At 31.3% G+C, this 14,940-nt stretch overlaps 2 protein-coding genes across 12 annotated transcripts in view; one reads left to right on the forward strand and one right to left on the reverse strand.

Annotated features, from left to right (window-relative positions):
- The window catches only part of LOC148613708 (uncharacterized), a 63,395-nt gene that overhangs the window by 14,821 nt on the left and 33,634 nt on the right, over positions 1 to 14,940 (reverse strand). Inside the window, exon 1 of one of the 3 annotated variants that reach the window (XM_088587236.1) lies at positions 1,198 to 1,247. The exons of the other annotated variants lie outside the window; for them this stretch is intronic. Within the exon in view, the coding sequence (XP_088443362.1) occupies positions 1,198 to 1,204 (7 nt within the window). The 5' untranslated portion in view covers positions 1,205 to 1,247. Of the gene's footprint in view, positions 1 to 1,197; positions 1,248 to 14,940 lie in introns of those variants that run through there. 3 annotated transcript variants of the gene reach the window in all.
- LOC148613709 (transcription initiation protein SPT3 homolog) overlaps positions 1 to 14,940 on the forward strand; it is an 81,945-nt gene that overhangs the window by 4,540 nt on the left and 62,465 nt on the right. For 8 of the 9 annotated variants that reach the window (XM_088587245.1, XM_088587248.1, XM_088587239.1 and 5 more), the window contains exon 3: positions 8,193 to 8,310. In XM_088587245.1, coding sequence (XP_088443371.1) covers positions 8,210 to 8,310 — 101 coding nt within the window. In that variant the 5' untranslated portion in view covers positions 8,193 to 8,209. Of the gene's footprint in view, positions 1 to 7,299; positions 7,442 to 8,192; positions 8,311 to 14,940 lie in introns of those variants that run through there. The other variant, XM_088587244.1, reaches the window with a different exon arrangement.

Consider the following 14,940-nt stretch of genomic DNA (forward strand, 5'->3'; position numbering starts at 1 on the left):
CATTTAATTTTAGACTACTTTGTTACACAATAGTGTGTGACTACACAATGTTGATGTGTGAAGTCATTATCACCAAAAAATCATAAAAAAATCTGATGATGTCACAATCAATCCCAATATTTTGAAAATCTTGTCATGTATAAGAGATTGCACAATATCTGTCAAATGAAAACTGTACTTATTACTTTTATAATTTACTGCTCTTCCAAATGAAACTGAAAAAATCGGAATAACCAGTATTTTTTCTCTGGTTGAAAAAAAGTACCTACTATTGGTAGTAAACTGCTAAAAGTAACTTCAGGATTTGAAAGAAAAAAAACGTGGTTGTTTTGGTATATCACGATTCTATTAAATTGTCGAGATAAAGGTTAATCGCCAATAATCCCTTGCAATTAACATTTAGAAAAACATCCCTTGATTCAGTGATGTCTGATTGATTACAGTTTCAAGGGAAGAGATTTTAAAATAAAATGTCAACAAGCTAATGTTTTTAATGTTCATCTACCCACACATAAGTATTGAAAATATCGGAAACAAGTGGTTTAACTGAAATGTCAGACAGCTAGACTGTCAAGTGCTAATTCTTTCCTATTGTATTAGTGCAGTATTGATTTTTGTGTTGCATAAGCTAAAATTGCTTACCGAGTATATTGTTCCTCCTAGAAATATAGACATGGTGTTTATGCTTGTTGATTTTGTTTATTGTTAAACAATGTATTTAATTGTGTTTTCATTTCCTATTATAGAAAAAAATGTACACAAATATAAAAGGTCTTGCAATTGTGACTTCACCAAAAACTTACAGTATAAAATGTATTTATACCTTTGTTCAATTTTTTGCAAGTGATTCGAAATGCAGGTGACTTTTTATACAACCACAACCTAGGGGTAGTATGAAGGAAATTTCTGCACGAGATTTCCCAGCATTTGATATTTTTCATGTTTTTCACAGATTTCATTAGAGAAACTGACTCTCATTCACCCTATTCTTGATTTAAACTACTTCTCCAGTATCTATGGTAAAATTGAAAATTTATAATGCTCCCTAAAGCTTGCAATTTGTTTTGAAATCTACATCTTTGTAGAGAAATAATTTAAACTACTCTTAACTGAATAAGAATCTATATGAAGATATGTATGTGGACCAAATAAAAAATTGCATGCAGAAAAAGAATAATAAATGAAAAACTGTTTTACCTTTCATTATGAAAACCTTTTATTACTAGTACGCTTTCAAGTAATGTCTCTATTTCAATTCTATATATAGTTTTATAGTACACAAATCCGCCTTCATTCACATGTATCAGGATTACAAATTAAATTTTTCCTCAAATGTCAAAAATGGATAAATATTGGATATCAAAAAGTCTGATTTCATTAAAGTTTGAAGTCACCTGCTTAAAGATACTTTTTTTTTTAAATTTCAGAAGATCAAAGTTTGGAGAGTTTTAATAGTTACTAGATTCTTATTGATTAAATCAATTCATTTGAAGTACTTTTTCTCTTTTTTAAAAGAAAAAGGGAGTAAGTTTCAGTAATTTTTTTACTAAATAAAGTAGAATATGCTTAAATCTCAGTCTTTATCATGAAATTTTTTTAGTGCTAGCCCGAATCCTTACTATAAATGGATAAGTAAACTCTATCTCATTAGCCCTAAACAATGAGAAGTACACATTCTTTTTCAATTTAGTCCCAATTTCTGTTTGCTTATAGTCCTGGGCTATCTTGTCTTTTTTCCTTGATTCTGGTCCAAATAGTCAATTTGAACTTTCTAACTGGTGGGTTTTTCCATACAATGTTTCACCCACTGCGTGATTCTTACAGAGACTGACACTTGATTGTAGTTACAACTTGCAAGTGTTATAGATGTTAGTAGGGCACTACTACCATAGAAAATTTGAATAATCAAATATTAACAGGTGTATAGTTATAGGAGCAAATTGGGGAAAATCTTTTTGACATGATGCACCAGGACAAGACAAAAGATAAAACACATACAAACATAAAAGGAATAGAAAGAACACAGAGAAAAACAGACAGAACAAACCACCATGAAAACCAAGGGTCAATTCAGGTGCTCCTGAAGTTTGAGCAGTAAAAAATCATGTCAGTCAAACCGTGCCTACTTGTGACTTTCATGTTTGCTTCACAACCTTTTCACTAGTCGTAATGGTATGCTGCATGAATGTTATTACAAGTACTTGGTGATACATTGTGAATGCTCAAATCTATATTGGATCATACTTTCTAAACCTTCAACAGAAGTTTTTTTTCATAAATTTGTGATTCTGGTTTTTTCACTGTCTAATATTAAACTACAATGTATATTCAAACAATTTTTTAAATTAAAAAATAATTATACTTCAGGCTATTTACAGCTATTTAGAAAATGATTTTTTCTTAAGATTTCTTACAATTACATTATAATATCCATAAGCATCTGCAAATATATATGTTTTTTTATTTTTTTTAGAATTAGATATAGGACTTGTTCGTTACAACTTTTTGACATCAGAATTTTTTTTCTCTCTGCATTTAAGTAGCAGTCTTTGTAAGAATCATGCAAAATCTGAAAAATGTGATATACCCCAAAAAAAGGCTACATATTTTTATTTTTGTAATTAGGTTGTTTTATGGGTCTATACTATGAAATGTTTAATTTTTCATTCAAATCTCTGCTCTTAGGAGATAATCCACACTGAAAATCCAGTAGATTCTGTTGTATTTGAGTGCCATTTACAGAGTTATCTCCCTTAATTTTGAAACCTACAATGCAGTCTTTATAAGTTTTATCTCCTATAAGCACGGGTTATATGAAAAACCACATGTTAATTTCTGTTTACTATGACATTTCAAACAAAATATCAAAAATGAAAATATGTAGGCTTTTTACCCATGAATCACATTTTGCATGATTCTTAGCTGGAGTCCTACTTAATTTATATGAGTATTTTAATATATCAAAGTTTTAAGGATTGGCCTTACGAATAATTGTTTTTTTTATGTGAGAGTGATGGGTATGTTGGCTATAATTACTACCTTGAAACTTATCTTTGACTTTGTTTTATTAAGAGTTGACTTAACACCTGAGAACAAATATCTATAGCATTTTAAATAGGTGACAAAAGGAATTGATTGGTTATAAACCATTAAAAGTCCCAATATTATATCAAATTAAATTTGTATTTGTAGGTTTTATTAGTCATGTATTAACAATCCAAAGGTGTTTGAAATTCCTTACGAGACAAATTAGTTATTACAGGTAAATTGTCACCTGAATGTCTTTGTTCAGCGGCTTAGGTACCATGTAAAAGGCTCTGGGAATAAGACATTGTTGGAATTCCATACATTCTTGTGGCCAGAAATTCGGGACTATATCTGATGTCCAGTTAAATGAATACTTTATGTTTCCCCGAGGGACACAAGGATATGATACCTATCCTATCTATTTACGATTTCATGTCTTTGTTTGGCCACGAGAACTGTCAAATGGGTGAAGAAGAACATTTTTAATTCAAATTATTTCCCATTTTTAGATTGTCATTCATACATTGATTAATTAAGCGGTGACTTATATTTAGCATTTAACTTATTTCTGGTAAAGAGAAAATGATTGAGCGGGAACTGTAACTTATTAGGTAATGGGGTCAAGATTAAGTAGAACATTAAGGCATTTACCGTAATTAAGGTGTATTCAGTCTTTCCGTAAATACCCTATTTTGGACATATAGGTATATTACTGGTCTGTAAATGGAATTTGAATACTATTATTTAAACACAATGTGTTTAAACTAAACTGGAATTTTTTTAGGATTACGAACATTTTACTAGCATGAGCCTCAGTCTTATTGTTTGCCATTATCTGAAATTAGGCTGAGTTTCCAAATTTGTCAAAAAAATGGCTAAAAAATAATCCAAAGATAAAATAAATTATTTCTCAATTGGTAGTGTAAGGATTAGATATGGTCTTTCTGTTCAAAATTACACTGAGCAAATGTTGATTTTTTTCTTTTTTTTACATTCTCTATTAAATTTTTCAATTTATCTTTTTAAATGCAGATTCAAGGTTTTGCATTGTCACATTCCAAATAATGATTTCTAAAGTTTGAAAAATGACACATATTTTTCCAGTTAGAAAATGATGAGGTAGGTTTCGAAAAAGACCAACAAAACCACTGCAGCCTTGAAACGACTGAAAATTAATCACGAAGACAATGTATTAAATCAACATTGATCTTAAAATGTTATTTTTGAAAAAAAAAGGAAGAGCAATCTTTGATCTAACAATGTGCTAATCTGATGTCCGATTTATTCTGGAAAAAAGAAATACCCATGTTTACTTGTTAGTGTCATATGTTTTGCATCATACATGGAACTTTGAGGTAAAATTTCTGGATTATAGTTTATAGTTTCTGTAAGTCTTTATCAAAGTAAACATAGGTCTGTCCACTTTATGACCCCACAATTTTTGACAGCTAAAGACATAGGAGAAACTGGTTCTGATTGCTGACTTTAGTGGGAAGCTTGACATGTGAATATGTGTTAGGTATATGTATCAGTTATAATGTATATGGCAGAGTTGAAAATATTTGTCCTACCACCAGCATAAGGTTTCAAATAATTTTGAGAGTTGATGGTCCTATAGAGTTTTCCTGGTTTCAATTGAATGGTCAACTTGAGGAATACTAAAAGTCCTCAATAAAGTGTTTATGAAATGGTTAAAGGTCCAGGACCAAAGCAAAGGTCAGAAATTAAAAGTCGATATACCCATTTAACTGCTGCAGTCCATGACTTGTAACTTAAGTGTGGGACTGGAAAAAATTTAGGATAATCTAATTATCTTATTAACAAGAAATATAAGATTTGAATTAAAGATGTATACATTTCAGCACGGTTTTCCTATCTTTAAATAAAATTGTATATTGATAGATTGATGCACATTTTGGTTGTCTAAAACTCAACTCCAATATTGGATTGGGTCATTGGTGTCATCTCAAGAAATTGCTCCTTTTATGTAGTTGGTATAGTATCTCTATGTACTCCACAAAAAGTTCAAGATTAATGTAGGACAACAATTCTTGATGGTTAGTCTGTGTATTAAACCATATCTTGTTGAAAAGAAAACACAGAATATTGAAATTTTGATAGAAGCTGCATTTATTGGTTTGAAAATCGGATCAATACTTTTCATCAATTTTAAACTGAAGTATTTCATTATGTAGCAATTTATCATTATAGAAAAGGAAAGGACAGATTTTTAACACTGATTTTAATCTTTATAATGTTTAAATTAAAGCACATTGAATGTCAAATACTCTACTTCAGGAAATACTCAGCATTTCCTCCAAAAATATTGACGTCATTATTGACAACAACTTTAACTAAGTGGCATATTTTTGGGTCTTACATACATGTTGTAATACCAGTACTTGTTTTAAGTGATTGACCCTAAAAATACGACACGTAGTTCATCAAGATCAAGTCAAAGTGTCTTTTGTATTTTCATATATGTAAATGGATAGAGCAAAATGCACTAATTTCGTGTTAGTAGCCCCTAAAACTGAAAGTAGATGAATGTCCACATTACAGTCGCATTTTTAAGGTACTTTAATATTAGGCCAAGAAAAAATATATGTCTGTTTAAGGTTACATTGGATAAAAAAAGGGTAGGTAGGTAAAATGATTTTATTTTTTAAAATTATTTTATATAAACACTTATGGGAGAATTCCTCAACTTTATCAGTTCTTTACTAAAAGTGGTAGTTACACGGCATTTCATATGAAATACCAATAAAATGTGCTAGGGTAGGTAGGGTAACCTTAAACAGATGATTTTTTTTTCTTTGGCCTTCTGATATTCCAATGTCCGTATGTCTGTTTCTCCTTCATATTTCATACAAATACAGTTTATCATTTTTAATGACCTTCAGAGGTAGGGCAAGTTCAGGGTCGTACAAGACAGATGGGCTTTATATTACAGCTCAGTTTTACATTAAATAGGGAAAATTTATTGTAAAGATATCAAATTTCGTGGTGTACTATTTTCTCTATTTTCGCAGTGAGCAAAAAAAGTGAAAAATAGTACCCGTGAAATTGATTATTAACACTATATAAGGCTTATATTTTTTTTAATCCATAATAATTGATACCTGTGAATATGTTCACTTGAGAGAATCCACGAAAATTAGTAACCACGAAAATTAATACTTTACAGTGATCTTATTCTTTTAAGACAGGTTACTGCTGAATACAGAGTACATGTACATGTTGTTGCTAAGACTGGTTTGGCTGTACTCCAAAATGCTTTGAGGGACTTTGATATTAATTTGTTACAAAGTTTTTTTTTTCTGTATTTTAAAGAGTTTCACTGTCCTTTTTCTTTGTTTCCTGATCTTTCATCAAACTAGTATTTTAAATTTACCTATTTATATCCTTAATGAAAGGTCCAGCAGAAGAAAGTGAAAGCTCCTAGAAAATGAGTCACTGTAAAAAATTGAAGGTCCAGGAATCAAGTAAATGAAATTTTAATGGTCCTGAATCAGAAATGAGGGTACGGACCTCAAATCAGTGCTAATTTGAACCACTCTTCATTTTTGACCTAAAACACCAAAAGTAGGGAACAGACAAGTCATACGCTATAGTATAGCTGTTAATATTAAATTCTTCTACTTTATTTTAACCCCTACTGCAATTGATGCTTGTTGCATTTTTGCTAATTAACCACATAAAAAACAAAAGGAAAGTTTCAGCTGGTAAACAAGCTCGCGTGTGGTTTGATTTATTTTTATTGCATGATAGGTTTTGCACTTCATTGCATTAAATTTGCAAAACATATGCACCAAACATACAAAATATTTGTACTTTTTAAAGGTGCGGTTAACCAATTTTACCTGACAATCACCAAAAGACATGTTAAAGTCACTATTCCGTGAAATATATCAAAAAGGGTGATTTAATTTCAGGTTAGCGAGTACATCGGAAGTAAACAAACAAAGACCGAAAAACAAAAACAAACAGATTGGGCATTTAAGACCTTATCTTTCCTTTTCATATAATTCTTATTGTATTAAAACCACATCTTAATCTCAAATCAAAGATAATATTACGATTATTGTATAGTTCACCGGGTTTTTAAAGGTGCTATTTCTAGAGGAAATGACAGCACTACTGAAGACAAATGCCTTATTATTATAAATAATCTATTGGATATACAGTACATTGTACGTCGGAAAAACCACATCAAACATTTCTTTATTTGTATGTTAGAGTAACTCGGTGTAACCACATTACACAGTAATGTATGGTTTTGGCGGAGGATTAGGTTGTTGTCACAAATTTATGCTAATTACAATTTGTAGTATAATGTACATTTTTCATGAAAAAGATCTTATTAATATGTGATGAACTTGTGCAGTGGGGTCAAAAACCGTGGGTGAAAAAAGTAAGTCTATAAACCTATGATAAATTATGTGTACGTAAGGGGCTGTATCTACATTAAAGATCACAATTTGATGTTCATTGTATGCCCATCGTCTGTTCGTTTATTGTCTGTCTGTCTGTCCATAATATTGGCTATAAAAATGTTAGTTTTCTGAGGCCAATCATTAAAAAAACTTTGTTTTACAATAAAGTGCAGAAATACATGAATGATTTTTGAAATCAAGGCTGAATGATGAAAAAGTGGTTTTTAAAGAGTAATCAAGGGAACCAAGGTTATAGTGGTAATCAAAAGAATGTAATCCAGGGACAAAGAACAGACATGGAAAACAGATATACACAACAAAGAACATAAAGTAACTAAAATCATACATACTAAGTAACAAAAGTAAATGAGCAACTCGGACTCCACTAAAAACTGGGAGAATAGACCAGGTGCACCGGTAGGGTAAACATCCTCTTCTTTTCTAGAAACACCAGCCGAGTTGCTCATAAAAATTCAAGTTAACATGTAAACTTTAGAAATTTTGGAAGAAACAGAATGACAGAAAACCTCTCACTGAAATTTATTCACCATCAGCAGAATTTGAAAACATGCATGTATTTTATTGGTTCTAAGAAAACGTGTTTTCGTTTTGATCTCAATATACTGCCTTCATTTTTCCAGGTACATGTGTTACTTACTATATTGATTCATTATATTTATAATTACTGTAATCATATATAGTCTATATTGCAGTGTTTCTTTTCTTCAGTTTGAACCCTTTACGAGATGAATATAATGGCAAGCAAAGAAAGTAGTTCCTCCCAAGGTTCACACCAAGCCAAGTCAAACCCACAACACTGGTTCACATCAGAGATTCAACAAATGATGTAAGTACCCCTTTTTGTGCCATTCTTTAGAAATTTATATCTCTGTTTCTCTCATTTCAAGCCAGTGATTCAAAACACACATCGTTTTTTAACCATCAGTGATGATTAAATATATTATCCAAAATTGTGTAGAAGACTCTGATTATCCTTCAGCCCATTCTTGATTTCAACTATTTCTCCACTCTTTATGGTAAAATTCAGATTTTAACATGCTTGCTTATGCTCACATGTTAAAAATCTTTTACCATATTGAGATGCCATCTCATTACTGAAGGAGAAACTAAATGTATATATAATCTGCTGTCTGTCCTGCTGTTCAATATTTGGCATAGAAACTGAAACCACTGGTAGGTTTTTAGTTATAGTAACCAAGGGAACCAAGGTTCTAGCAGTAATCAAAAGAATGTAATCCAGGGACAAACTGACATACAGAACAAAAAACATAAAGTAACTAAAACCATACATACTTAGCAACAAAACCAAATGAGAAACACAACTTCACTAAAAACCGGTAGCATGGATCAGGTGCAGCGGTAGGGTAATCGTCCAGTAAACTGTAATTATGTTTTCGGGTCTCCATGAAATGAGACTCCCTTCCAGCTGTTGTTTTCTATACTTCCATTCAGAATTTGGAGTTTGATTAAAAAAAAAAACATTAAAAGGGTCATAGATTCTGATGTCCTCAAATATCATCATTTATTATGATTATCCATGAGCTATAATATAAAACACTCTTTCTATTATTTCTTAAAACAATTTACAGTTGAAGTTTAAATTCTCCCAACATTTGTGCATTACAATATAAGCCAAAACTACATGTTTTGATGATGTCACAGAAGAATTTAAAACCGATCATCTGCTGTGAACAAATACCTCACTCATGAGATGATCAATATTTCACAAATTTTTGTGAGAAAAAATATTAATTGTCTCTTGAGAGATGCCAGTTCTCAAGCACTGATTGGCGGAAATAGAAAGGGAAGGTTAGTTGTAACATGTGATTGTAATATAGCATTGTCTATTAAATTTCATTGGTTGAAAGGGAGGTCGTGACATTTCTTACCGTTACAACTGTTGACGCCATAGATAGATGATAGCTAGAATTTCAACCATGACAAAGATGAAGATTGATGCCTGAGTTCTAATTTTTGAAAAATTAAAAGAAACAGAATCTGCCACTTTAGCTTGTTGATTATGAAATTTCTCGCATCTGGAGAAATTTCCACAATGAACTCACTATCCTTGTAGATTCTATATTTACTCAACGGATGTTAGCTATGGTAAATTAAAGAAATGTACTTTTTCAATAGCTAACTGTGGACCTAAAAGTGCATTACTGCACAGCTGGGAAGCCAATGGTAGACTTTTTTCTGTTTTTAATTTCAAAACAAGTGTTAATTTAGATAAATATATTAGTTAAATATAAAAATCTCATTAAATTGCAAAAAAAAGCAGTATATAACAAATAGATCTTGTATAGTGTGATTGAAGAGTTGCGTAGGAACTTATTGATACACAGTCAAAATGGATACCAGACTTGTTTGCCTCACTTTTCTTTTACTGCTCTTCTCACCAGCCTTCCTGGAGATTTCGATTGAAAGAATTGTACCAGGCGATAATAAAAGTTTCTCGCCTGAATATAGCCGAAATATTCCTGCTCGAGTGATAAATCAGCCAAAAAGGGACAAACAGTAGATATAAAGGTTGTTGGATGGTTTTTGAATGGCACAGCTTATTTTTCTCGTCAGAAATACAGAATCAACAAAGCTGGGGTTGGAGAAGAAATCAAATGTTTGGATGAAGGAGTTATGAATATAAATTTAGGGATGGAGGCTTTGTGTATTTGCACTGGTGATCATGCCTACACTTCAAAAGGACATCCGTTTGTAAGAAAAACAACTGTGATGCTGTTTGACATGCAACATTTGTCTGTGTGAAGGTTATGCATATTCTATTATTTCATGGACGTTGGAATCATCAACTTTACAAGTATCTCTTCTACTTGAAAGATATTTCAAAGGAGTTGGAGAAATGGAGGGTCAAGTTTTGATCAAATTTCAATATATCTTTGGATATGTTACAAAGACCAAAACTTTTTAATGCTTCCTTTCATTTATTGAAACTATTGGAATATTCCTGTGGTTTAAATGGACTATTCAAATATTGTTTTTGTTTTTATTTGGACTATTGGGACATTCCATCAATTAATTTGGACTATGAGAAAACTCTTAGATTACTTGGGCTATTGAAGCTGTCCTTTACTTGGACTATTGGAACATTACATCAATAAACTTGGACTGTTAGAACACTCTGAGATTACTTTGGCTATTGAAGCCTCCCTTTACTTAAACAATTGGAACATTCTTGAATTTATTTGGACTATTAAAACATTCTATCAATAAACTTAGACTATTTTAACACTCTTAGATTACTTGGGTTATCAAAGCCATCCCTTGCTACATTCTTGAATTGACTTGGACTATTAAAACATTCTGTCAATAAACTCTGTTAACACTGTTAAATTACTTTGACTATTGAAGTATTCCTTCTTTTAAAGACCATTACAACATTTTTTACATTCATTTTGAAAGCTTTTTCAAGTATTTCTACTTTACCATGAGTTATTTTGCTGCACATCTTTTTTTTATGTTAGTTAGACCCCCCCCCTCAAAAAAAAAATGGGGTGCCTCTAAGAGATATATTGGATTTGTATGTCTTCATTTGATGAAAAGTTCATTTACTGATGCCTTACATGTAAGCAGTGCACGATAAGGAAATGAGGTACCGGTACGTGTATTGATTTAATAGTGCAAAAATAAACTTGAATACTTTTTATCATTGTGCAGTATGCTCCCAATTGGAGCATGGATCATTGCTAATAGAGCATTTTCTAGATTCATTATAAAGAAATTTAAACATTTTTACATTGGGTTTCGAACACTTGAGTTGGCAGTCTTGTTTTAAAATTGACATGGAATTTCATGCTTTGCTTTCTTGCTACATTTTCAGCTGATTCTCTTCTCGTCAGCCAATGGCAACGTTGTTAAAACAATTATTCTTGGATATGGTTTATGTCGATTTACTGGACAAATTGTGAGTGTCTATTACAAAGGGATACTTTCAAATGGCCAAGAACTTAATTCTTTGCTGTTCATTTGTAAACCAGAAACAAAATGTACTTTCTCTTTGGGTACAAAATCTACTCCAGCACATGTGTTTAGAAAATGGAATAATGCAAATGAAGGAATGAGTGGTTTCCCAAATCACTTGCTCTGATGATTATGTTTATAAAGTAGCTTGGAAGCTGGATGCTAATATCAACCTTATGTATCTTGTCATTCTTACAGATATTATGTAAAAAAAATATTGAGAGGATTATTGTAGCATTTGTTTGGCTTAGTTTTATATTTGTGACTCTAACATGTAGATGAACGAGAATATTAAGAAGATAGTGACTTAAGTTTCCAGTTTTACTGATATTTTTTAAGACCTCATTGCAAAGTTTTTGGGTGTATAAAGGAATCACTTTATCTGTGTCTGTTCGCCTGTTCACTTTTTTTGCATGACCAACTCCCCCTAATCTGCTCAAGGGATTTTTATGAAATTATTTGGTTAAATGGTTGGTCATCATATTTAGATGTGCATGAAAAAATATATATATAGTTGGAGAATTCCCAAACTTATGTGTTTTTCATGTTAAAACCTTGCAAGCAGAATTCCCTTAACTGATCAAGGGATTGTAATGAATTTGTAAAGGAAGACTGGGTATCATGTGTAGATGTGCATCGAGAAATATTTATGCTACCTAAGGACTCCAAGGGAGATAATTTGACTAAAGGGTTTGATATTTACGTTCAGTTGATGTGGGAGGTATTCTCTTTGTGAGTTAGCTCATAGTATCTCTAGTTTTGTTAATTAAATGTTTCAATTAGTATTTGCCTTTGTATTTTTGTTTTGTTATGGGATATAACTGATGTGAAAGTATTGCTTATGAGGTGTCAATTTTTGAGATATACATAATTGTTTTATAAACATAAATTTAGATTTCTATATGATTCTCATTAAATACAGTAAAGACTGTCTAAACCAGACACATTTTTAAGTCCCACTATTTTTGTTTAAATGTTTTATGAACCTTGCTTAATCAGACACCTGTCCAAATCAAACCAATGTTAAATGTTAGCATCTGTAAGAATCAGGCAGTGGGTGAAACCCACAATTTCAGTAGTTTAATTTGACTATTTTCACTATCAGAATCATGGGAAACAAGCAAGATTTTCCATATCATGCTGTCCCATTGAGTTACAATTTCATTGAAATGCACTGAAAATTAACATTTTAGGAGCAGATAACTTTGCCAAAAACCTCATTTTTCTTAACATTCTATTGAAAATCAGTGGGGTTTTGACATGCATGTTTCTGATTTTTCCCATTTTGCCTGATTCTTACAAATACTTACACTTAAAGTCCATGAGGTGTTTGGTTTAGACAGGGTTTCAATGTGCATATCAAACTTGTTTAACTTTTTTATTAATTATTTCATGTCTCCATTATTTTATTCAACATTTGTTCATCAGCTGATTGAATTACCAGTAATTTATATTCATTCATCTTACCAACTTGTAAATTTCATGATGAATTAGGAAAGAAAGGAAGACTTTAAAATCAGTCCATTATGACATAATTATTAAAGAAATTCATGAGAACCATTAAAGTCATAGAGACCATATGCTATAATGTTGATATTTAGTATCTGGAAACATGTGAAAATATCGTAAAGCGATAATATTTCCTTTGGTTTGCTACTGGGGGTCATTCAAGTTCAAGGGACTAAAAATATAATACAAGGTGTCAAGACTGCTCATAAAAAAAATTGATATTAACGAGAAAATGAGGTTAGAAGTTATTGTGTTAATTCGTGGACAGATGGTTAAAAATCAAGAGCTTAAAAAGCTCAAAGTCTATAAAATACCCCCAAAAATTAAACAACAGACTTTTGTGGTGTATTTCAGCACTTGAGCTTGCCATCAAATCCACGAAACTCATGATTAATGCAATTCTTCACATTCAAGTCTTTGGTAAAAAATTAAGTATTAATTGTATTGAATGTCTTTCATTTCATTCCACTGAATTCTAATATTTTGAAATTAGTCTGAGTTTTCAATCTGATATGGTATTTTGTCTTTAATGAATACATTGAACTTTAATGCATTGGTTTTTGTAAAGACTGATTATAAATTTTCATCATTATCTTTCATGATGAGACGGAGTCCTTTATTTTATTCATTTGTGAAAGAAATTGAAAGAAAGAAATATTTCTATTACTCGAAATAATACATCACATTTTCATTAAACACACCTGCATAATGTTCTAAAATAGAAAGCAGATTTTCTACGAATGTGTTAAAACAAACTAATTTGCATTTTCTTTGTCAGAAATTTAAAAAAGAAAATTATGAAAAGTTAGTTTTCAATGAGGCTTGTCCAACAAGACATATTTGATTGTTGGGCATATGATTATGATAGCTTTTTAATTTTTCTCCATGTTTCGTGTAATCTCCATATTTCTTTGGGCCCACACCTGAATGAGTTTGTACCTTCTATGAGGCACAATGCCTGGCACACGTTCATGGCAGGTATGACCAAGCTCTGGTAACAAATGTATGATTTATTGGTGACGATCACAAGATTCAGTTGATAGATTGAAATGATAACCCATCTTGGTTGTTTTTTGACAAGAAACAGTTGTGATGATAATAAAATCTTTGTTGTCCTCAAAGATAAATTATTTTGTTAGCTGTGTTAATGTGTATATTTGAAGGTAATTTCCCGTAATTTAAACATTGCTAAGATCTGAAATTTATGTAAATATCAGTTGCTTACTCAAAATGTCCAATAGAGACTTAACAAGTGCACAAAGGTTCAATTGTAACAGGTATTATGTTTAAAAAAGGTTTCAAAAGGGTAATTTATTATAAAGATGTAGGCAAGTAGGCAAACATGATATAATTGGCAATGCAAATTTAAAAATATCAACAACTGGCAAAATTAAAGCTGACTTTCCCCATTGCCAGCTTTTATTGAAACCATTGATGATAGCATTAGTAAAGATTGAGCTGTTGGCAGATGGATTGCACACAAAAATGCATGCTGCATTTGATTAGAGTATGCTGCAAACATGATGCACATTTGTTAATAAATGTTGAATAATTAATGATGACTTTGTAATTGCACTGAGAAAAAAAAAAAACAAAAAAAATAGAAACGCACGCCTTTGACTAATTTACTGCAGTTTTTGCATTATTTAACAGTTGTCCAATATTTTTTTTACTTTATGTAAAGAAGACAAAGTGCATATGCACAGTGTTCTAGGATTCCTATTTCCCGTTACCCGGGGCAAGTGAAATTTGGGTCAGGAAAAGTTAGGTACTTAGTTATACTTTCCCGTGGCAACTTGAAAACTGCTGTAAGGATTTGTTTTGGTAGGAAAGCGAGTCATTGACTGTGGAAAAGTTGATTTGATATAGATTTTTCCGGAGGAAACCTCAGTTTCTGAAAAATCCTAGAACACTGATGCATCAACTTATTGCAGTTTGATTACATACATGCATTGGGTAAATTTTGTGCTAC

Source organism: Perna viridis, chromosome 6 (assembly GCF_037379345.1).
Source record: "Perna viridis isolate PV_CMFRI_1.1 ecotype Kerala chromosome 6, ASM3737934v1, whole genome shotgun sequence".
Classification (NCBI taxonomy): domain Eukaryota; kingdom Metazoa; phylum Mollusca; class Bivalvia; order Mytilida; family Mytilidae; genus Perna; species Perna viridis.